This window comes from Salarias fasciatus, chromosome 23, assembly GCF_902148845.1.
Source record: "Salarias fasciatus chromosome 23, fSalaFa1.1, whole genome shotgun sequence".
Taxonomy (NCBI): domain Eukaryota; kingdom Metazoa; phylum Chordata; class Actinopteri; order Blenniiformes; family Blenniidae; genus Salarias; species Salarias fasciatus.
This window is the reverse complement of record NC_043766.1, coordinates 23615917-23640543: the sequence shown is the minus strand read 5'-3', so window position 1 is coordinate 23640543 and position 24627 is coordinate 23615917. Positions and strand designations below refer to the sequence as shown.

At 40.9% G+C, this 24627-nt stretch overlaps 2 protein-coding genes across 5 annotated transcripts; one reads left to right on the top strand and one right to left on the bottom strand.

The window, feature by feature from the left end:
• uap1 (UDP-N-acetylglucosamine pyrophosphorylase 1) lies at positions 1-13366 on the bottom strand. 3 transcript variants are annotated; one of them, XM_030083623.1, is made up of 11 exons: positions 13270-13366; positions 11872-12178; positions 9786-9996; positions 9160-9335; positions 8896-9068; positions 5348-5541; positions 5085-5225; positions 3435-3623; positions 3184-3225; positions 816-882; positions 1-689 (listed from the first exon to the last, which is right to left on the bottom strand). In XM_030083623.1, the coding sequence occupies exons 2-11, from the start codon at positions 12152-12154 to the stop codon at positions 597-599; spliced, it is 1569 nt and encodes a 522-aa protein (XP_029939483.1). In that variant the 5' UTR covers positions 12155-12178; positions 13270-13366; the 3' UTR covers positions 1-596. The 3 variants fall into 3 exon arrangements, with proteins under 3 accessions (XP_029939483.1, XP_029939482.1, XP_029939484.1); XM_030083622.1 differs by having other exon boundaries at positions 11872-12196; positions 13270-13365; XM_030083624.1 differs by lacking the exon at positions 3184-3225 and having other exon boundaries at positions 11872-12196; positions 13270-13365.
• A 3154-nt stretch (positions 13367-16520) lies between these two features.
• ubxn6 (UBX domain protein 6) lies at positions 16521-23399 on the top strand. 2 transcript variants are annotated; one of them, XM_030083753.1, is made up of 11 exons: positions 16521-16680; positions 17122-17276; positions 17884-17948; positions 18023-18151; positions 18289-18386; positions 18529-18604; positions 18693-18777; positions 18881-19100; positions 20396-20526; positions 20670-20818; positions 21609-23399. In XM_030083753.1, exons 1-11 carry the CDS (start codon positions 16598-16600, stop codon positions 21732-21734), a joined length of 1317 nt encoding a protein of 438 aa, XP_029939613.1. In that variant the 5' UTR covers positions 16521-16597; the 3' UTR covers positions 21735-23399. The 2 variants fall into 2 exon arrangements, with proteins under 2 accessions (XP_029939613.1, XP_029939612.1); XM_030083752.1 differs by having other exon boundaries at positions 17119-17276.
• Positions 23400-24627: the final 1228 nt, after the last annotated feature.

Here is a 24627-nt window from a genome sequence, read left to right as displayed (position 1 = left end):
GTAGAAAACTTTAATAAATGTGATTGAATTTATGTTATCTCTCAAAGCTAAATAATCCCAAGTCTGCTAAGATTACAATCAGGAAAGAAGCAAATATTATAAATACCCCCCACAGCCCAGGCCATGTACCGTGATTACACGCAAGTAAGAAACATGTGTGATCATTTTATCTCGGTCAACTGTTGTACAAAAATCATTCGATAAAATGAGTCCATGGATCTATAAGTACATACAAAAATAAGTCTCATAAGCAAAATAAATAGATGCACCTGCAATCTGCTTCATCCAGTCAGTATGACAGCGATTTCGTACTTCATTTCAAGTTGTGTTCAAGTGCTCTTGAAAACAAGAATACCAATAACCGAAGTAAGATATTGAGACATAATGTAAAGAAACCTTGGTGCTGAAAGGTAAACGTTACGCCTGTTCATTCGTTCATTGTAACGGGACAGCTTCCTTCATCTACACATGCACGTTACATTTATTATTGCACAGCGATGTCGTCACAGTTTTATCCCAGCAAACATGGAGAAGATAAAGGAAGGTTGGTCTTTGGGGTTTTTTTCCTATTTCTCTCTCGGTTTCTCCTCCACTGGTTAAACTCCGTTCTTCACCAGCTCGCGGACGCCGTGCTCATCGATCATCAGAGTTGGATGAAACTCCCGTCCCTTCACCAAGTCCTCGAGACCCTTCAACGACAACGGGACGTCATGAGAGCCAGTGCAGATTCATTCAGGCTAACGGCTCAAACATGGAAACCAGGAGCACAACGGCATCTGGAGTTTCTATTAAAAGATGAGTCTCTGCCCCCTTACCTCTCCCCCATAGGACACCAGCGGAGAGATCTCACATTTGATGGGAAGGTCTGTTCCATCCTTGAGGCTACGTTGGAAAGAACACATTCAGAGAGGAATGGGGGGGAAGACAACAGAATGAGTGACTGTCTGATGAAGGAGCCGGACAGACTGTAGCCGAGAGAAGCAGCTGTGAAGCCTTGACACGGCCGCTCTTCTACTCAGGCTGTGATTAGAGATCAAACGCAGAGAGCCAGAGCTTCGTCGTGACCAGTGATTAGTTCTCTGAACCAAAAGAGACTTCTTCTAGAAAAAAAAACAGATGAATGACAGGTAATGTCTGCTCATCCACACAAAGCTTTTAAAGCAAAGCGGAGGACCTTGGCACCACATTGCCGTCACCCAGCGTGTTTGTTTCTAGATAATCACGACAGACAACAATCACTAATCACACATCAGGTGTTTCAGGTGTTTTGCTGAGCAGCTGCCTGAAGGAGAAGCTGAATAATTAGGAAAGAAGCACAACATTTCAGAGGATTAAAGGGATAGTTCAGATCATCTAGCCGGAGGACGTATGAGGCATTTATCGAGCGTGAGCAAATAACTCACGGCAGGTTGTCTGAAGAAGCAGACAGTCGCAGTAACTCTGAAGCTGAGCTGAAAGTACTGCTCCGGACAGCTCTAGCAAGAACACTGAGTCGAGCCCACACAGTAATTCTTCTTTCATTTCTTACATTATTACCCACGCGGCAGGCTGGTATCGGAAACTTTGACCAGGAAGAGTTTACTGATCTTTGGGTCCACGAAGAGAGCCAGACTAAACAATGCAGACAAAATGCAACTTCTTAAAGCAACACTAAGGAACTTTTCAACCTTAAAACATTTTAACATCTTTTGTGATGATACATGGACTTACATCTAGTTGAATGACCCCTCTGTCACGGCCTGAGGGCGTCAGTATTGCTTTCACTTGGACTGAGCAGCTGTGAGGAGGGTGGTAGGAACCCTGCACACTAAAAAACTCCAAATGTGTGGACTGCTTTACAGCATGCGTCACATCACGGTATAACATTGTTTAGCCACCTTTAGATTCATTACCTCGTCGCTATCCGTCCTTCACACAGCCACTGGAAACAAATGAAGGCGACAGCATGCCACCGGGAGCAGCATTTTACAACGCCATGCGCTAGTCCTCATGGGAACTGTAGTATTCGTTCAGGCAAAACACTACCGCTTTTGTCCACTGGCGCCGCCAAAATCAACGAAAACTGAAAGTTCCTTAGTGTTGCTTAAAATAAATAAATAAATAAATAACTAAATCAAGGAGGTTGCCAAGTGTTTCAATAGGTGTTACCTTGTCTGTAAGGTTATTGATGAACTATCCTGTCAAACACTTGATGTTTTTAAGAAAACTCATGAATGGAATTGCGTTTATCAATAATAACAGAAATTTCAATAATGTTTCTCCTTTGTTTTTTATTTCAATTCAACACACCTATTGATTGATTTGAGGTTTAGTCCTTCTCAGAGTGTAGCTGTGTGAACTACAGCGGAGCACTGGGTCGCTGCGTCTACACCTGCCGCCATCTTGGCTCAACCTTCATCTGATTTCTGCTGGCTCTCATTTTTTAATCAGTGAAATTATTCCAGTCCATCATCCTAATGTCTTTCCTTTGTGTGTGCTTTTATTGTGTGCATCACTTTTTGTTGAGAATGTTTTTCACTGTAAATAACCTTTTATTTGGTTGATTTAATGATGCAGCCGTCTGCTTCTTGAAACTGAGGGTGTGTCGATCTACTGCAGTCATTTTGTTGATAAATACCTCATACAGTCCCACTTAGATAATCCAAATTATCTCTTTACTAACATTCATGGATGTCTTGAATGTTAGTGAAGCACATGCCCATTTATTTCTGTCATAAAAACAAGCATTTACATTTTTTTTTTTTTACTATGAATTAGCAAGCAATGATCGCTTTACCTTGCAACTATCCTGTAAACAAATCAACAGGCTCCATCATCCACCGAAGTGCAGTCGTGGGTTCCCTTCACCCAGCATGCAATACAGTAGGTGAATTAGTAGAAACCACCAGACGGAAAAATGATCTGTCAGCAGGTCATTATGAAAGTACGCCATCTGAGCAGAGAGCTGGAGAGGAGTGCATTTTCACTTGACTAAGCTGATCCTCGCTGTCATTTCCTTCATCACAACTAAGCGCAGAGAGACAGAAAAATGTCCATATAGGCTCCTCATTTTCAGTGGGAATGAAGGAAAGGGATGTCGAGGATCAGAAGTAATGTTATATGGTGTTAACAAGTCTGAGCGACAGAGGGTAGGAAAGCCAAAACCCCATCACCATGCACTCAGGACTGCAGGGGGATAATTACTTTCTCTTGCCATCATCTGTGACACTGCCTGCTGCTCCGTCTCTGGAAACATTGCACGGGACACACAGGGGGCAAACCAAGCATGAGACGGGGGAGTGAGAGTGTGAGGCTAAAAGAACACAATGTCCGTAACACAAACAGAAAACACCAATGCATACAATCTGTACACAGTGTGGAAAGTGTTGGGAAGTAGGGGCGATCCGGAGGAACCTGTCTTTATGTTCATGGCTGACATGATGAGCTGCGGTCACCTGGGGATGGCTGGCACACGTCTGCCATTCTCATCGATGAAGTGGCCCCCGGCATTGAGAACCCAGCGGTGGTGGAGGGACATGAGGGCGTGCCTGGCCGTGGTGGGCGTGTCCTTTCCGTCTTGGGTGTCGGCGTTCTTCAGCGGGGAGAACTCATCCTCCCGCAGCACTTCATACACGACAAAGTTCCTGTTGGAAGGAAACAGCATCACGTCAGCGCACAGACAGAAAACACCAGTGGACCAAGTCAAACTGGGCTGAAACACGGCTGAACAGCAACAAAAAGAAGAAGTACAACAAAGAGAAATTATATTAAGACAGAAAAAAAACAATAAATGATTCTAAAATCAAAACGTAAGGAAAATTTTCCATAAGCTATAGTCTATATATTAAATTGAGGACATTTGTGGGGTTGTGGTTTGTCAAAAACTAATGGTTTAAAGTTGAGACAACTTCACTCCCCAGATTTTAAAAACTATAGTTGTTGAGAGGACCGGAAGAAAGAAGCCAGGTTTTCACTGCAAACACAACTTGATAAAATGAGGCGAGTTTCATCCGTTTCCAAAGGTCCAGACATAACTGTACCGGTTCATCATGGCCTGAGACAGTGTTTATGTTTTTCCGTTTAAGACTGCTTGAAGTGTTTGAGCAGTTCTATTTTAAAAGCGAAACACAACATGATTTCACATTTTCCTCACTTTATGTTACTGAAGATTACAAAATATTTCATTTCTTCACTGGTCTGGCGTCTCATGGACAAACAGAGGACTGTGTCTACACATCACTCCAATTCCTAATGGATTAAGAAAACTGGATATTGAGGTTGCAAAACAACCCAATATTTGTATAATGTGCGATGACTTCTTACCACAAAAAGGTTATACAGCAGTAAGTGAGAATAATAGATGTGCAGCAGACGACGAGACGAGCTACTCTAAGTGTTAGTAAAGGCTGGCGTGTCAGGTCGTGCATAATCAGGTTTAAGGCAACATATCAATCAGATTTGGCCGTGATGGAGCAGGTAAACGTTTAACATATACACAGCTCTGGCCTTCCAGTACCAGGATCTGACATCTCTGCAGATGGATTTCAGTAGAAATCTGGTCGCGCCATGACCAGAAAATATAAAGGGCCCATTTTATTCTGAAAATCTGTGATCAAACTGTGAGGGTAGCTGGTCATGCCTGCTGTGTTTTTCACATCAGTTAATCATTACAGGAATCCTTTCATTAAATGTAAAGTTCCATTAGCAGCGGCCTGACTCAGAGCTGACGTCAAGTAACACTGGAAAACGTGGAATGACTGAACAGCTCATAAACCTCCGTGCTTCTGCAGAAAATCTGGCGGGCTCCATCAGCTGGGCCGCTGGAGAACTGAATGACCCGGCAGGGGTTGGAGGATCATGATGAAGCACGGAAAAAGGGGTTACTCTCGCAGAGAACAGACTTCAGACCAGTGAAACTACAAACCCCCGGAAATCTGCCAGAGGAGCGAATGCAGTGCAGCCTCATCTCAAGAGGAGAGTAAAGAAATCATGTTCTTGGTATTTATAAAGGTTTAAGCTTGAGATGAGATGTTGCACACCGATGCTGGCTGGCACGCACACACACACACACACACACACACCAGAAAAAGTACTTGGTAACTCACTTGGCAAACTGGAAGATATCAAAGACAAATTTTTCCATTTTAATCCCATTTGGTTTGTCTGGTTTGATCAGCTGGCCCTGAGTGTCCACGAATGGGATCTTCTTCTGGGCCACATGGTGCTGCAGCTTTGGCTCGTATTTCCTAACATACACAAAGAGGGACAAAATGAAATGTGTATCATATGTTGTTTCTCATACATAAAAAGGTGCAAAAATCTCCTAAGCAGATGAAAACAAGTTTGTTTGTTTTTTTCTTTGTCTTACTCTACTACATCTTTGAGGAAGGAGAAGTTGAAGAAGTGGTTGGCCACGTTTCCTGCGTTGAACATCAGTCGACCATCAGCACTGCGTTTCTCCGCCGTTGTCAGCGTGATCTCACTGTACTCCACCACCTGGTAAAGCCCGTCCACTTTACAAACCACACCCACTGCCTCTGTCGGGTTGGTCTTCTCCACCACCTGTAAGATTAATCACAAAAAGGATTTTTTAGTTTTTTAATTAAATAAAAGCCTCAGATCCCAACAAGGACAATCAAACTAAAACTCAAAAAACATGAACGTATCAAAGATTATTGACAGAAATGGATAGTATATCACACAATAATACCCTTAAAAGTCTATTTAAAAAAATCTAAATATGTACTCCATATCCACAGCGGAACCGGTCATGTTAAAACTCTGTTTCTGGAGAAACCTTCATTGGTAATTTCGCCATTACAATACAAACCAGATCTATGGTAGAGGCTTACAACATCTGTGCCAGATGTCATTAAATCCTTTCACACTGATGGCAAAAGTCATACAGTCAAGTGGACAAATTTCAAAGTAAAAGCCCGCTGGTGTTTCACAGACAATTCTATGCACGTGTTTACTCATAGTTGTAAAAACTAAAAAATACAGAGTGTTTCATGTCTTCCAACACTTCACAGCGACACATTTAGTGTCCAACTATACAGGCCTGGTTTCAAATGATAATTTCTAAAAAAAAGAATCATCACGCTTTATTCCACATGAAAGCCCCGAAAAAGCAACAGTTCGGTGAGATGTCGACCATCCTTACAATGAACAAGAAGGGACAATTGAAAACACATTGAAAAATAAGTCAGCTTGCCAACAAAAGGAGCAACCGAGTCCGCTACCTGCTGGAAGGAAGGAAAGAGGAGGAGAAATGCGGAAAGAGAGGAGCCAATATGAGGCCCACCTGTGAGAGGAAGAGGGGGAAGTTCTCCAAGGAAACAGAGAGGAGAAATCTAGAACAAGAAAAATGATGCATATCTTAATTTTCTGTAAAATAATCTAATATAAATACTCTATTAATATCAGTGGGGAGCATTTTTAATAATCTACAAGTTTGACTTAAATCTTGTCAGAGGATCGTCTCTCACTTCAAACTATTCAGGTAAACATGGGACCAGAATAAAATCAACTTGTCAAATATACTTTGCAGTATTTTGGGATATTTGCAGACTGGGTCTGCGAAAGAAGGCAAAACTGACTTCAAAACACTGAAAGGCTGCCATGAAACTATGAGTGTATTCCACTTCATAAAGGCAGCAAGTTAAAGTCTGCACTAAATAAAAAAAATTAAAAAAAACCTCTCCCCCTCTGCCCATCCGCCTGCTGCTAATGACAGAGTGGAGTCCTGATGAGGGGGTTGGTGAACGGGGTGGGGGCTTGGAGGCGGGGGCTGGCGAAGCCACATGAACTGTTAGCAGTGCTCAGTAATTTACGAGGATGGAGGGTGGGACTCGGCTCTGATCTGATCCCTCCAGCTCGGCTCCACCACACGTCTCATAATGTCAAACAGGAGCTGGGCCTGGATGGTCTTCAGCGAAACTTTGAACTCTGCTCTGAAGGAGTCAGAAAATATACACAGAATGTATTTAAAGTGACACGGCTCAGAAGCGAAGCCTCTAGACAGGGCCAATCAGATGACAGAACTTCAGACATATTGAATATCTAAAAACAATTAAATCAACTGTCACAAAATTAACAAGACAGGCACTCTTGACTTTCTATTAGCTACCATGGTATGTGCCATTTTTCCATCAATCTAACGGGGAAGGCTGGGCAGCAGCGGTTTGCCACTAAAGTATTAATCATATGGTATTGCTGAAGAAAGACATATGTTGCCTTTGTACCACTAATGTTCATTTGGTTCACTTGACAAACACATGGCTCCACTCTTTCTCGTCCACTTGAAAGTTGATAATCCAAGGCCCAGTTATTCATTATAAGAGAGACAACTGCTGCTGCAGCTTTCACATAAACCAGCGTAGTGGCCTGAAGATATATGTGTTGTCCCTCTAGAAATCCAACAAACTCGCCAATATAAGCTATTTTAATAAAATCTTCTCGTTCACGTTATGAAAGACAAAAGAAATAATGTGACAAACCCTTTCTAAAGTATTGATGAGCTCTTTATAGGCACAGCTGTCTGCTGGTTAGCACCGTCTCTTCCAATGAATAAATAAATACTTGGCAAGTTTATTTCTGTCATGGAGTCATTCTATGAGGAGTTTGTATGTAGAGCAGCAGAAACTCATTTCTAGTTAAATATTTACTAAATCACTTGGGTTGTCTGCTGGGCTGCCATTTTCCAAGTCGATTGCCTTTTTTTTTTTTTTTTTTTGCCAAATGTTTTGCATTTTTTTGGGGCAGGTGATTTCCCTTATTGCTCATTTCAGCCACTTTGGTCGTCTTATGTCCAACACTGAGAGGGGTTTGCAGATGGATGTTGCCAAATTTCCTAACTGTCATCTGACCTACAGTCAAACTGTTATATCCAAGTTTATAAAAACTACGCAGCAAGTGATACTCATGAGACCGTTAAAGAGTCCTAACCGCTGCACACCGTGCAGTCATTTTACCAAACGCCTCTCAAAATAATTGTGAAAGTGTCTATTTTTCAGAGGAAAATAACTTTTTGGCTCAACTCTGAAATACCTTTTCCTGAAAATATAAATTATAAGCTAGGCAAAGTAACTGTTTGGGGGGAAAAAATGGCATCTTAACATCTCATTCGTGTTATCTGAGAACATGATGAAAAGTTGAGACTGTTTCTGGCCTCAAACCTCAAATTTCCTTGAAAGCTGTGATTGATTTAATTCTCCAGGAGACAGCAGTCAGACGTCCGAGTGTCTTACACTGCCACCCAGTGGTGAACGGTGGGAACTGCAGTTGCCTGAAAACAGTTCAACTGTTGTCACAGCAAACTGACCACACCTCAACTGACACATGCTTCACAAATATGAATCAATTCCTTCAACCCTTTGAGACCCCCTGTAGAAAAAAAAAAAGAAAAAAAGACGACGACAAATCTCAAAGAGTCACAGACAGTCATCCTGATTCAGCTGCTGACGAACACGGTTCACTGGTCCGTTTCCTATTACACAAATCAATATTTACATGGTTAACATGGACGCAGACGACTCACATGGACGCACAGCTCATTTAAAAATTTAATATTTGTTTGTGTGTGTGTGTGTGTTGTGTGTGGTTGCTACACACTTCACTATAGACTTCCTAGTCTTAAAAAAAAGAACAAAAAAAAAAAAACAATGATACATGACTGTAACAGACTTAATAATTTTGGTATTATTTTTGGTTTATGAAAAATGTAATAAAATTCTTGATTTTAATTCAGGATTAAAGACAAAAATGTGACATGCTCGCCTTACGATTACGGTGAAAAAGTCTTGATACCAAGAAGCCACAAATCCTCACAAAACACTTAACTGCTGAAACTAAATGACATGACAATTTAATTGTATGCCTAACTAAGACATGTAAAAGTAAAGGTATCTGACCAACCTTAGCTCCACAATCTGCTCCTTTCTGCACACAGAAGCCAACAAAGGCGGGGTCGGCCACTTTAACCAGGATGTTATCGACACAGTAAACATGGATGAACTCGATCCCTCTGCGCTCCATGTCTTCCATGATGCCCTCATTACCCAGAGCTCTGTACAGGCCTCCGTTACCATCTGCAACACAAACACACAGAGTCAAAGTGAACAAGACCAACATCTCATGGTCCGAACGAAGCCTCGAGTCCACGGCGCTGTGGAAGCCTACCAGGGGCCATGGACAGCTTCCCTTTGCTCTCCAGGATGATCTTGCCGTTGTAGTCCATGGCGGGCAGCATGCCCTGCTGGAAGAAGATGACGTTGTTCTTGTCCAAGCCAAAGTAGTTGTGCTGTGCAAAGAAATCTTTTGTAGATTCCATGGTCCTGCCACTGGTCATGATGTACCTGAAGGTTAAACAGAGGGAGACACGCTCAGGAGAAACAAAGAAAGAAGGCCTCCTTTGTAAATTTGAGATGGTTGTAGTTTTTTTCCTGTTTTTTTAATGAAATATTTTATGTTTTCAACTGTCTCAAAATGAATTTGAATTTTCCTTTCATGTTTTACTTTGAACTGAACATTTGTCATTTTTTTTATATTGACTGAGGAGGTCTTGGTCCATGCCCTTTGACTTCTTATCTCCTTGAACATGAATTTGCCCTGAATGGAAGTTATTATCTTCCAGTAACAGCTTCCTTGACCGACGGTCCGCACAGACATTTGACCCAGTTAAACTTGGTGCAAAAGTAAGTGGGACAGTTCTCTCAGATGTCATTAAATACAGATGTTCTGTTTGTTTTTCTCAAATAAAGCAGCAGTTTCAGTGGAACAAAACAGAAAGAGTCAAGTTGTCTCACCAGGGAATACAGCACTTCATTTCTTCTCCGTGCTTCTGCTCAGCCAGCTGTTGCAGCTTCAGAATACGTTCTGCTTGGATCTGAAAGAGGGTTTTGTGGGACGGCAGACCCACATCATACATGCCTTTGGGGTAAGAGACCCCAAGTCTGGTTCCTTGGCCTCCTGCCAGCAGTAAGGCTCCCACTTTATTCTGGGAGATGCAGTCAAGGCCTGAAAAGCAGAAGAGTTTCAACAGTCAGCCAACAGGAGAGACTGTATGTGTGTATATGTGATAGGAACATAAATCACACTGATAGGATGCACACAGCCCCAATACACCAGCAGAACATCTAATCTGCAGGCCAGAGTGCATGGCTAGTGCCATTCATAAAGACATTCTAAATAAATAATAAGTAACTTCATTCATGCCGATGACATGCATCAATAACATTCTTTTAGTTGAAAACAAACACGTCATAACCAGCTATGTCTGCAAGTGACACAATAAACCAAAATCTAACAACCCATGACAGCCGTTCACTGATTTTACTGCGCTCCACTGTGTTGATAGTTCATAGTGCTTCCAGTTTATCTGACATCAACTGCTGCTACGTGACTCAAAACACAGTCAGAACCAAAAGAGTTGTATACCCATGTACTGGGCGGATATGTTAGACTTTGACTACTACACACACACACACCACGCCCTGCACACAGTCCCATAATGACCTCATGTATGGAGGTCAAGAGGCAGCTCTAATTACGTCAGCCCCAAAATCTACACCAGATGTTCTCTGCAGCCCTCCTCCGCTGTCACCCACCCGCAGGGACTAAACAGTCTAACTAACTTGTTAAATGCTCCAACCCCCTCCGCCAGCTTGGGGAATTGCGCAAACGTGTAATGAACATTGCAAAAAGACTTTCTCAAATTTCAGAATGTGCGCAGAAGAAGGAGACTGGGAGTAGTTTTTGAGTTTCTGCAGGAACACAGGGGGCATGCGGGGATCGTCTGACGTCACCCGACGAGAACTTTAGGATAAGCTAATGCCCAAGTCTTGACTGAAAACACTGCCGTTGAAGCTCTGGGCTCTTCAAAAAATAGAAAGAAAAAAAAAATCAGTAAATCATTTAAGGAAAGAACGACTAACCCATCACGGCATCACTGCATGAGAGCCAACATGTGATGCTTTAATCCCCTAAAGCTGCCCAGTCTGATACCAGTAAGTCTCTGCCCTCTATTACCACCTGTGGTCTGTCACTTGGAAAATTAGGTAATGTGAAGACCTACTGTACAGGCAACAGTCTCTCCAGACACTACTGTGCCGACAGTAAACATAGAAGAAGCAGATAAAAACTAGAATTATTACTATGATCCTGAGACGCCTCTTGTAAGCTCAGTCTGAAGTAATTATATTTCAAATATGTGATGCATTTACTCTAGGAATATAACTACGGAATGAAAGATACTCTAATTTAACTTTCAAAGATTTTTTTTTTGTGATGGGGAGTAGTTGTACTTTTATGAGTATCTTTTCAAGTTTGCTTTTTAATTCACTGAAGTACAATTCACTGCATAGCATATACTTCATTATCTGATTAATTACACCAATTACAGTTAATATTAAAAACTTTGAGCAACATTATTATAGCCAATATGTTGATTCATTTAACAATTCCTAGTACTTTTTTTAAAGGTGAACTGAATACAATGCCTGCTGTCTACAATGCCATTAAATAATTAAATACTAATAATTTGAGCAGTTGCAGCAAAGTGTCCTATATTTTACTGAATAATATTTCAAAAACAGTACTTTTTACATGTAGTTGACTATAGTTCAAGCAGGGTAATGGTAACAGGGGTTGTACTGGAGTACAAATGTTCAGTAGCCTTTCAGTCTCGTGCAGGCAGCAAGAAGGAAGTCTTGAGAAACAGCTGATAATGGCTCCCATATCCTAACTACAGTAGCACAAAATAACGCAATAAAACCACATACTGGTGAACATCCATTTCTTTTCATTGTAACAGGAAATACTCAGAGCAAATACAGGTTAAATATTAAGTCACAAAAAGCAAGTGTGTGCAATTACACTTTTGATGGAGCTCACCTGTCAGCTCCCAGTCACTGAGGCTATCCCTGTCTCGTGTCACACTCCCCAGCACCTCCCTGGGTACTGGCTCCATGCGGGAATCCATCTTTTCATGTTTGCTGCTGCTCGATGTCTCCATGGCATTCTTAAAGAACCCATTGATCTCCTGAAAGTTCATCCCCTGCAGGTCCAGGATCATTTCAGTCTGACCCTCGGGACTCAGCTCACCCCAGTACTGCAGGAGGTGAGACTGGCCGGCTTCAGCCAACTTCTGTGACAGTCCACTGGTGCTTGGGTCCATGATAGATGTTGTTCTTGATTAACACTAACACAAAGAAACAGACTGAAAGAGAATAAGATATATGATTAATGGTAATTTGGTGCACAGCTGTGACTGAGAAAACCTGAAGGCCTGTCTATAGTTTAGTTAAAATGTAGAAGATTTAGGAGATACACACCAGGAATTTAAAGCAGGGCTTTTATGGTTTGTTTATAGGTGGGTGGATCTTGTCAGGCAAAGGATAGACTCACAAGCACAGGTTTGACCAATGGAAGAGTGAAAACTAAACGTCCAATAATTTCAATAACCTGACTCACTGACATGATGCTGTGTGCAACTGTGTGTGAAGTTGGCTTACAAAAATAACTGTAAAATTTTGTTTATTTAATAGAGTAGCCGAACAATAAACAGGCTAAGTAATCACCGATTTCTTTCCACAAAATTATTAAGATGATTGTGTGCTTATTGCGGATGGCTGAAAATGTTGCAAATACATTGTGACATTGTATTCCATCCTGTCTTCTTGTCAATAGCTGGTAAGACTGGAGACTACACCCAGCAGGCTTATTCACTAATACTGCAAGAGTAGATAAACACTTAGATGAGGTATGTGTATTGTAGTGTTTGATTAGTCTTTGTTATATATCCCACACCCAGAAAAGCAGCAGCGTGAATGAGGAAATCCTCACTTTACAGGAGGAGGCATATTGTGTTTCTTCAGGTCAAACTTACTGCAGCAATGCCTGTCAGACAAAATCATCACATTATGAGGAGTCCATTACAGCGAACAGATTTGACGTACAAGTCTTCTGCACAGATGGCAAATTTGAGGATGTACCAAAACAAACCAAGCCCGGCTCATTTAGCACAAAGCAAAGACAGAGAAAGTCAGAGTACTGTCGTATAACAGAACCAGGTACTGATACTACACATAATCATGTGAGAAGTATTAAGCCGCATCTCTCAGGATGTGTGTGTTCAGCCTCTGCTGTGTGTTCAGCCTCTGTGCTCAGCGGCAGCAGCAGCGACTGACAGCAGCCGCCACAGATTCAACAGCTGAGCGGCTAGCAGAGGAAGAGGCTGTTAGCTGAATGAAAACACCGATCGACAGTGCATGCAAAGTGTGGAAGTCCTACCTCTGTGGGGGTCTCCTCCGGGGTGCTGTAGGAGCATAAATGCCACTCACTATGCCTCCTTTTTACTCGCGTGGGCTCCTCCTACCCGAACGACGCCTCCTGATACGTCATAACTGACGTGGCAAAAAGCGACGGCGTTGTTAGGAACGTGCGACCGCGCGCGACCGGCCGAGTGATGCGTTCAGGACTACTCGTAAAATCTAAAAATAGCCTCCACCTGGAAAAGCCAGGCTTTAGGGACATAGTCATAGATAGATGGATATAACTTAGACATGGATATAACTTTGCGCTGCATTTATTTATGTATTTATTTATTTATTTATTTACTTACTTACTTACTTACTTACTTACTTACTTACTTACTTACTTACTTACTTACTTACTTACTTACTTGTTTATTTGTTGATTTATTTATTATTTAATCTTTGAAAAATAGGTAAGTAGTGTGAAACTATTCGTTATTTTATCAAACCAATTTTTTTTAAATGCCCGGTAATTGCAGTTTACATGTCACCATTGCCCCATTTCATTGTCTTATGTCATTTACTAATGTTTGGGCTACCTAAAACTAAAAAAAAAAAAAAAAAAAAAAGGCTTGATTGTAGTCAAGACATTTAGATGGATTTAATTTGAAATTTCTTATTAGCCAATGAACTACAATAACTGTTAAATCTGTGGTTTTGTTACTAAATCTTGGTTTATAAGAGTCATTAATATTCATTATATTCACATAAATGTATGCTGCAATCAAAACAATTAAGCATTTTAGCCTCATCAAATGTTATTTTATTTGAATGTCTTCTCTAGTAATGAAAAAATGTGAAAGTAGGTTTTCAGTCTTTTTTTGCTTTCAAGTTTGTTTTTCCTTGAAATTCTCTGGCGCCCTCGAGTGGAAGCAAACCAAGCACTTGGAAAACTACTGTTCAATGATTTTTCAGTTTAAAAAAGAGTGCCATGTTAATATCATTCCATTTTCTTTTGGACATTTTCCTTTATAATGAAAAAAGTCCAATCTTGTTTTACATGTGTGAATATTTCTTTGATATATTCCTCACATTACATGTCAAATATAGTAATTTTAAAAAGCAAGTATAATTCTTTTTCAGAGACCAAATTCCGAATCAAACCAATTGAAATGTGTTCTGGGATCACGAGTTAATGCAAAAATGGGGATTTCGAAATATGGATATACTTTGCAACATACATGAAACTGCACACAAAAGGTGTAGCTACAGATTTTCAAAGTTTCTCTACTATTATATGCATCAGTGCAATATACAGATCAGTTAGGGTTGTACTGGTGCAGTGCTATCAAAATAAAATTTGCAAACTTCGTTCCCCACTGAGATCTTTTCTGTTTGTCATTCCACTCTATTTTGTTTAAGCTTTTATAAGGAGTGTCAAACTTACATAAAAAAAAAAAAAACATACTTGTCATCTTACTGGTGAATTTAAATTACAGGTGTGGGTTTGTGTGGTGATTATGTGCTTGCCCTGTGATTGACAGGTGGAACTTTTCTTTCAGTGTCAGCTAAGGCCAGCTTATGTGCTTCTATGCCCTTTTGACAAGACAGCCAAACACAACAAAGAAAAAAAACCTAAATTTCCTGTTAGTTTCAGCTTTCATGACACTATAAGAATAACAACTCTTTTCTCATTTCTCTAATCGTAATTGATATCCTATCGACAGATGTCCATCTGTTTAAAATGCTTACCTTATCCTTTTGAACCACTGGGGGGTATTTCAGTGTGACCTCCAACGAGATTGCAAAGAATAATAATAATAATAAAATTATCATCTTCTTCATCAACCTGAAAGTATTCAACTTTTTTCTTCATTAAGCACTTTTCGTCTTGTTTTGGGTCACTGTTATGAAAATAGTTAGAGCTTATCATGTATCAACTGACTCTGAGAATAATATATTAATTACATTCCTGGAAAGAATAGTATCTCATATTATATCTCACGTATTACTAACAAATATGGCATGTTGCATCTGTAAGACCACTTTTACTGCTACGTCAGTTACGTCAGTGTGGCTTTATGGTCATTTGAGCTATTTTATTTTAGTAAGCATCGATCTGCCATTACAGACTGTTTTTAATTTCAGGGTATTGTTCATATCTGGTTAACACAGTGTCTTGTGATTATTTAACCTCTGTAACTATGTAGATCTTTTCTTGTTTTATATTTTGAAGGCCATAAAGTCACTTGAGTAGACCTCTGAAGGAAAACAAGCAAGCAAGACCAAAGTAACAAAACAGAATCTGATGTGACCTGACACAGGGTGGATCTCAGGTTCCTGGAAGAAGGTTGGGTTTGGAACAGAGACAGCTGTTAAACCAAAGCTTTGGTGAATCAGAAGACAACAACTGTCTTGAACACAAGTTGTTTTACCACAATGGGACTCACACCCTTTAAAGAGATGAGTGCTAATAATGGCTAATATGAAGTTGAATGTACGAGTCTAATGGCATAGGGCATGTCAAATAAGACACTTGTCTCAAGATGAACACCCAAAACGACAAACTAAAAAGCATATTAGTTCTGAAAGGAAGGACAATCTTGTTTTCAAACATCTCACAGTCAGTACCACCTCAGAAAATATTGACCTCTCATTAAGACTTGTCTAAACACATAGAGGAGGCATATGCTATTAGCTTATCTACTTATTATGAATGTCACATATGACTCACATTTTTTTAATTCTCTGTTTTGCACTTATTTGATCATTTTGACAATTTTACATATTTTCAAACACACTTTAGTAACAAAATAAGAAAGATCTAAGAATAAGAATAAAATATCACACACACACACACACACACACACACACACACACACACACACATATATATATATATATATATATATATATATATATATATATATATATATATATATATATATATATATATATATATATATATATATATATATATATATATATATAAACACACACACACCCAGTGGCCCTATGTTCCACTGAGGAAGCTTGATTACCATATATTACGTTCTACAACATTCTAATAGTCTCATGGTCTCACGTTTTAAAAGTGTATGTGTGTGTGTGTGTGTGTGTGTGTGTGTACGTGCACGCGTGCAATTGTATGTGTGTTTCTAAAAGGAGGGTTTGACAAAATAAAATAAAAAAGTGTAATTGTTTCATGTTGCAGTTCTGCAGTTGGTCGCAGGGGGGCCGCCTCAGGGCGGAAGTGGTTTGGTTTGACAGCTTGTTTTGGTCCTCCTCCTCTGCGCTCCGACCAGCGAGCTGCTCCTCCTCCCCTGATTTCCAGTTCCAGGGTTTTACCGACTCGACTGAAGACCATGAAGAAGTTTTTCGAAGACATCAAAAAAGACATTAAATTCAAATCTGCAGGCCCCGGGAAGAAACTGACGGAGGATTCCAGGTAAATTGGTCAAACTTCTCTCCGCTTCTGCAGCGCCGAATGCAGCTAGCGGCGGGGCTAACTGTTAGAGCTGCTAGCCGCCAGCTAACACCCGCTCAGTGGCGAGGAGGATTATTGGCTTTCAGCTCGTCTTGACGCTGATCGGAACAGATTTGTCATTTCGTCCCTGTGTTATCCGGGCTCAGTGCTGCATTGTGTACGGTTATATCACAGCGTGCACAGTGGGAGGCGTCCCTCTGTTGCCAGAGTAAAATCACCTCACAGATCCCTGGTCAATCTTAATTAGCTAATGATTTAACTCTGACACTGAAGTCGCTATTGTCTCGGTGCTGACGTCTTTTTATGGCTCCACTAAACATTTTGGGGGGAAAGCTGTCATGTCACGTATGCGCCTGTGGTTCAGGTCTCATCATTCCGCGTTTCTCTCCCGGTTGAAAGTAGTAAGCCTGAGGTGGTGCAGAGCAGCTCCGGTGCCAAACAGAACCGCTATGCTCCCAGTGAAGGAGCCCAGAGGGCTGGAGCTGCAGCCCTGGCCAGGATTGAACAGCAGCAGCGGCCCAAGGTGTACACCTCCCAGGATGCCATCAGGAACCAAGGTGAGACTTCTGTAGAGTCTGTGCACTGTCCTTCCTCCTTCCACACAGGACCAAAAACACAGCGGTCTCTTGCGTTTCTTCATCATGAGGATGTTTTGCATATTTACCCATCTACTGTGTAATTTTGACCATATTCATTTTTGTTATGAGTCCCAATTTTGTGGCGTTTTGCATTTCTGCTGATCCCTGTCAGTGTTGTTTTGATTCACATTGTAGCCATTCTCTCTGTCTCTCTTTGTTTCAACATTTATGGATGTTTTGTTATTTTGGATGGTTAACCTTTAAAGCTGCACATTGGCTTTGGTGCATCGTTTGACTTGACGTTTGAAGGCTGATTTTTTTTTAACCACTTGGTTTATGAGATAGACAGATGGATGACAGTTATTTGTGTCTTTCCTTGATTTGTTGTTTGATTTTCATTAGGTTGTATGCAAAGTAGATTTAGTTTCAGTATCCTTTGTTTGATTTACATTTAATAAGCGCATATGTTGCAGTCATCAGATAATTAGTGCAGGGATTTCTGTATTTTACACTATTATAAGTTCTTGCTTTCATCTATTACGAGGCACTATTTAGTGTGGACTTTTTTAATTTTTATTTTGCAAAGTCAAAAGAGAGCTCGAAGCAGAGGCTGCTGCGCTGGCTGAGAGAGAAAAGGACACTTCAGCAGAGGTATGGGTGCACAGGTGTACTATTATAAAATTATGTTCTGATAAAATCAATTGAAATTGACTTGTAATGTCCAGGGCGCCAAAGTACCAGTGAGAGACCCCTCCTGCCTCTCTGTGTCTGGTGTGTATTTTACCTGTCCGTTAACTGGAGCCACATTGACCAAGAGTGAGAGGGACGTACACATCAAGGAGGCCATATTTATGGTTGGTTTGAAGAATTTTTTCTTTTCTTTTCTTTTTGATTCAGCTTGAGCCTCAGTTTGTGTGTAGTTATAACAACAGTAATACCGTCTGAGTAAGACTGTTGTGGTTAAAACATGTTCTCTGCTTTTCCTGCTCAGCGGTTTGAGGAGGACGCAGTGGAGGCGTCTGTAATGATGGTTCACACGTTTAACAAAGACAAGGATAAAGTGAAAGCTGCTGTTGACATTATAAGCAAGTAAGCCTCTCCTGAGCAGCTGATGACAAATGCTTGTTCATGTTCCACGAAATGGTTTTCCTAATATTTTGTACAGTTGATGGTTGTTAATAGGCATTTTGTTTAATTCTTGTTATATATTTTCTGTTTGTTTTGTCAACAGATATGTTGAAAATATATGCAAGAACCCCTCAGAGGAAAAATACAGAAGGATCAAGCTCAGCAACAAAGTGTTCCAGGTACAACAGTACGTTCAGTCAGAAAACTTGCTTCATGAGGACAGCTTTATGACATTTTCAAAGGCATTTTCAACCTGTTCCGTTTCAGGAGAAAGTGCATTGTGTAGAGGGCAGCAGAGAGTTCCTGCAGGCTCTGGGCTTCACAAGCGTCATGCTTCCTGTAGAGGGCCAAGGTAAACAAATCCTTATTTGTCTGTCCACTAACTGCAGCTTTTTTCCCCTCTATTTATAAGTCTTCACAATTATAAATTTGTGCTCATTCTTCATGGACATCAGAGGGGGAAGAGGAGTTCTTGGTGCTACCAGAGCAAAGTCCCGACGCCTTGGAGCTGATGAAGGAGAGAAGGGATCGTCTTCAGGGAGGAGAGCCAGTCAGAGCTCAGCTGGACAGGCAGCCTCAAGCTTTCAGACCCTCTTCGAACGCCCAGCGCTTCGAGCTGCCGCCTGAGTTCTACAACTTAACAGCGGAGGAACTCAAAAAGGAGCAACAACAGAAGTATGATTGCATTTTTTTGGGTGAATTGGCGTATATAGGATCAAATTAAGCCCAAGCAAAAACAGCCTTGTTATTTAGTGGTGGCATGCAACCTCAAAACTGAAATAAAAGCCTAATTTTTCTGAGAATTTAGTTCTGATTAGAGTGATTTATATTTAGATTGTGCAAACTTTTTTTTCTGATCTTGGACATAATGCCATTAGTTTAATTAGTTCATGGTTTCTGTCAACAACCGTTTGCATTTTCACACCTTTTACTGAAATACATTAATAACTTGTATCACCTTCCATCGCAGATTAAAGCTCTGAGAGAGTGTTTCCACTGCTCCCTTCCCGACGATCATGCAACTCAAATCTTTTGTTTTGGCCCAAGTTTGTAGCATTTAATGCGATTTTTGACACAACCTGGGAGTCCCAGTTATCTCAGCAAATAATCTTATCTTTTCAATGAATATCTGCGAAGTGCACAAGGAAGGTCAGTATTTGGGGAGCCTTTGCATTTGAAGTAGACTCTCAACAGAGGTTTTTAAAGAGCTCTGCAGGGAAGTTGTTCCAATTATCTGAGAGAATGAAGCTCTGGTCTTTTTTGATTTTATGAAATCTTTGTCTAACTCCCAACAGACTAAATCTTGATGAAATATCTGTGGCTGCCGTCACTCACTGTTTTTCTTTATACTAAAGATAGTTCATGGCGGCATTGGCTGTATGTTTTGGGTTTGTGTCCTCTGTTGTAGAATAAATCTGAAGCCTATCAGAGGCCTTCCTGATTGCATTACTTTATTTTTAAGTGACTTTTATATCACACAGTGCTTTAAATGTGCTGATCAATTAAGTTATCTATAATCTGTCAAACACATTGTACATCACTTCCAAATTGTAGTAATTCAACAAATCCTTCTTGGTAAGTATTGGTAATAACCTGCTGTGTTACTCAGTAAAATCACTAGAGAAACTGACCGTCTGTTAGACGTGAGGTGGAGCAGGCGAGCTCTGGCTTTGAATCATTACTTCTCATAGTCCTGCTGCATGAGGAAAAAATAAACTCATACATTTTATTCTGTAGAATATAATGTAAAACTACATTTTAATTAAACCTGCACACAAATTTCAAGTGAAATGTAAAATGTAAGCTGCATTAGCCACAGTCACGAACAGACTGTAACACACCCTTCAATGATGGACGATATGTTTGTAGATTTTCCTGTTTTTTATGCTCTTTGGAAAAAGGGGTGTAAACCTCAGGGTTTGTCTGTGAGTGGCCGGACTGAACAGGTTTTTTCTTTTTGCGTTTCTCAGGAGTGATTTGGTGGAGAAAAACGCCATGCTGCGTACGAAAGCCATGAGGGAGAGAGATGAGCAGAGGGAAAGGAGGAAATATAACTACACCCTGTTAAGGATCAGACTGCCTGATGGAAACCTGCTACAGGGTCATTATCTCTCTCTCTCTCTTTTTTTTAAATCAAATAAATTGTTTTTGTTTTGGTTTTTTTGAACAGAGTCATCCTCATATATGTTATTTGTGAAAGCTGTGTTTTGCTGATGCGCCTGTTGCTCATCCTCCCCCCTCCAGGGACCTTCTATGCCTGGGACCGGCTGCCCGTGCTGTTCGGGTTTGTGCGGGAGTCGCTGGTAGACGGCTGGCAGCCGTTTGAACTCATTGCTCCCGGAGGTCAAAAACTCCAGGAGTCTGAGGAGGTCGCTCTCGCCGAGTGTAACCTGGTGAGCTGAAACCAAAATCTTCCGATCGGTCACTGAATGCACCAGGCACAGGAAAGCAGAGCGCCTGCCGTCGCTCTGCTTCGCCTTTTCCATGGAGCCATTTTCAGCCATGACAGTTGCTGCTGCTGCGTTAGTTTCCCACATGATATTGATCTTGTTTTTGTGCTGGTTGATCAATAAGAAATTGAGGCAACTTCATCTTTAAAGCACAAAATCTAATGTGCCTCACATCAGCAAATATCAACAGCTGCTAGTGAATAAAAATATTGAAAGAAATATTTTCTAAGAGTCTGATTAAAAACACTGTAAAAACTGCATGAAATTAGTAATTGCATTAATGGAAGGCAGCAGCAGATAGAAAGGTTCTATCTTTTGCTGTGAATCTGGAAACAGGAACCAGATTTGATCCAGATGACCTGGGGGGTCTGGGTGTTTTATAACAGAGCAGATCAATAATGCATTAGATAATACCAACACCACAGACATTATTTCAGCTGGGTTATTGTTTGACATTTTATTATTGCTCTTGCAATAAATTTATCACCAGATGCACAGCCGGTTCCAGTACATGCATAAAACACAGGGCAAATCTGCAGTGCGTGTTGCAACGGCCTCTGCAAAAGAGAGCAGCTGAATAAACTGCTATTTAGATTTTACTGGTGTTATTGCACAAAATGTAATCTGACACATTTCCACACCTGCTGTAACTTGTATTTTTCCAACCCTTTCACGCTGTGTATATATTCTGTATTATTCTGCTGTTGATATGAGGCTGTGTCTTTTATTTCAGGTCCCTGCAGCTCTGCTCACGTTTTCCTGGGATGCAGCAGTGCAGGCTGATATCGCCGCTGCGGGTGGAAAGAGCCCGACCCTCCTCAAACCAGCGCTGCTGGACAAGATCAAAACGTTGAGCTGAGCGCACACACACACACACGCGCTCCCTGAACGCTCCTTCGCTGCCCCCCCCCCCCCCCCCCCCCCCCCCACACTGCTGGGGTGAAATTGCTCCCTCGACTAGTGATAAATTTATTTTTTACAAATTCTTACCAGTAGCAGAGGTTAAAAAAAATCCCCGGGGCAACTTCACCTTGATGTGTTTGTTTTTTGCTGAGCTTATCTGTCCACCTGGGGGAAATGACGCTGCCCCACCTCAGCAGGAAGTCACGGTGGAAGAAGCACTACTGACAGGAAGGAGTAACGACGCAGTTTACGTGTGTTTGTCTTATCGTTGAGTCCCGAACGCCTCGGCAGCAGGCAAGGCAGCAGCACTTTGTGCTCCAGCCAACCGATAACCAGTCAGGTAAACGTTTCGCGGCATGTTGAGACCTCGTTGAACTGTGTCACCGCGTTCTTCTCCTTTCTTTGAACCGTAGAAAATCAAGCTCAAGTCAAAGAAAAAGCAACTTGTTTCTTAAGCCTGAGTATCTCGGCACCAACTGTAGCTCCTGAGTGTTTCAGCACACTGACTGTCCGTGCTGTGTTTTGGATGTTCAGGTGTTAACTGCGTGTGTATTCCGTTGACTGATTGTCTGCTCTGATTTGATGTGACGAGTTTTTCTCGGCTACTATAAACATGCATAAGCTTATGTTTGGGTCTCCGTGTCCTCCGCCCCGCAGCGGCCTGACACTCCTCGATGTTGTACAACAGACGTCTGTGTTTGCTACCAGATGAGCACAAGCCTGATTCATTAATCAAAGCCATTTGATGGTAAGCATTAAATGTAGGAGGATTTTGATTATTAACTACTGATAGAAAACAAAAGTAGTTTTCTGTTTTTATTTCAAGCACTTTGAAGGATTACATGAACTATAACTAATAAAAAAAAAAAACAAGAATTCAGCCACTGAGTGCCCTGGTGAGTTAAAAATGATTTAGCATTACCTGGTCCATACTTCTCAAATAGAAGCATTAATCGCAACTTGCTCTGGCATGCAGATAATCAAAAGTTACTTTTCTTTTGTTGAAACCAGCAGCTTGTCCTGTCGATGCTGGCTTTATTTATTCTCATGTGCTGTATTTGTGGAAGTATTTTCTGTTTCGGTTAATAACTACGCTTACAATATTTTCTGTGTAAAGTGATTCAGTAATTTCAGCTTAAACACTTATAGACTGAGTTATCATAACACATCATTGAAGACTTTTTTTTGTGCTGTATTTGAATCTCTGCCAGGTAAATTGGTAAAAAGCTAATTATTTTTCTTGCATTTGTTAGGTTAGGATGACAACAACCTACCTCTCATTAATTCAGATTCACCTAAAGAGAGATTTACACAAACCAGAGTAGATCGTAGAAGCTTTTTTGTTAGTTTCACATTAACTTTCATGTTTCTTTTTTGTTTTTGCTCATGAAAAACAATTCCCAGGTGTGTCATCAAATAATCGGGTGTCTCCAGAACCTTTGAGGCCAGATAATGAAAGCATGTGGCTTTCATCAGGTGTCTAACTTTACACAGATTAGTGAGCAGTTGTGATCAGTCCAAATGTTTTGCTGCTTTTTAACCTGCCTGTATTAAAAGAAAAAAAAAGAAAAAAAAAAAAGCTTGAACTGTGTCTCAACTTTGATTTTAATCGAGAATTGTGTGTCAGGCTGCACGATGTTTAAGATGCCATAATGTCGAGTCCTGCAATTGCGATTTGACTTGTGGTAAATAAAAAGAACACTTATGTTTAATGATGCTGATATCTGTACTTTTAAATGTGTTCTTGTCATTTTTCATAGATTTTCGTGTTTTTGACTTCTCTTGTCACCACGTATGACTGAATGTTTAATGTGAAATATGATTTTTCAGTGCTATCCGCTGCAGTAGAGATCCAACTGTTGATTTTGAGCGTGATGGGACAGTTCATTTCAACACTTTTCCGTTCATGTGCATTTAGCCTTGTGTAATAATGGTGTAGGAGTGGTTTGCTCCACAGCAAAGATTACATGTTTCACACCAACTTTAACGACACCAGACGGAAACATATTTAATAGAGACACATGAGGCAGCTTTTATTTCCTACAACAATCAGCTGGTTTGTTTGTAACTCAGGAACAGTGGCCAGAGAGCAGAGCAGCCAGCAGGACTGGAACATCGCAGGTTAGATAACCAGACGACAGAATTCTCCAAGAACACTTCCCAGCAGGCGCCCACTTCACAAACCTCATCTTCTGTGAACTTAAACCAGCGTCCAGGGCAGACATGGCTCTCAGAACCATGTCTGCCTTGGCTTTAATGATCCGATGCTCAGTTCTCAGTTCCAGGTCTGCAGCCCACCTTGAGCGATCTCATTATTTTACCTTGAAGAGTCAGATTAAGCTTGCTCAGAAACTTTCATACATAGTTTTGCTATGCTAACCCAAACTATAGTCTAAAGGTGCCGGAAAGGTAACTCTCCGTTTTGAGGCAGTCAGCCAATAAATAATTTGTTAGCACATAAAAAATTCAAACTAAAAGTAAGCTAAAACATTTTGGTTGTGCAACATTTGTTTTAACACAAGGTTACTAGGAGCCACAACGTGCAGACACCACACCTGAGGGTGTTTGCCCTTTTTCTTCCTCCATACTCCAGAGGGCTTGGGCTCAAAGCTCCAAAGAAGAGTCCAGAATCACACTGTAATCACAAGTTTGTCATTCTTTTATCCAACACTCACCGTGTCTTTTAACATTCACAAAAATAACTGCATGACTCCAGAACCTCGTCATGTCCACCTCTACTACTTTCATTAATAGTTAGTGTCCGCTTTCCTGATCACCGTTATGGCCAAGAGCGGGATTATGAGACCGACTGACTGACAGATGGTCAGTTTGTGGATCAGTGGATAAAG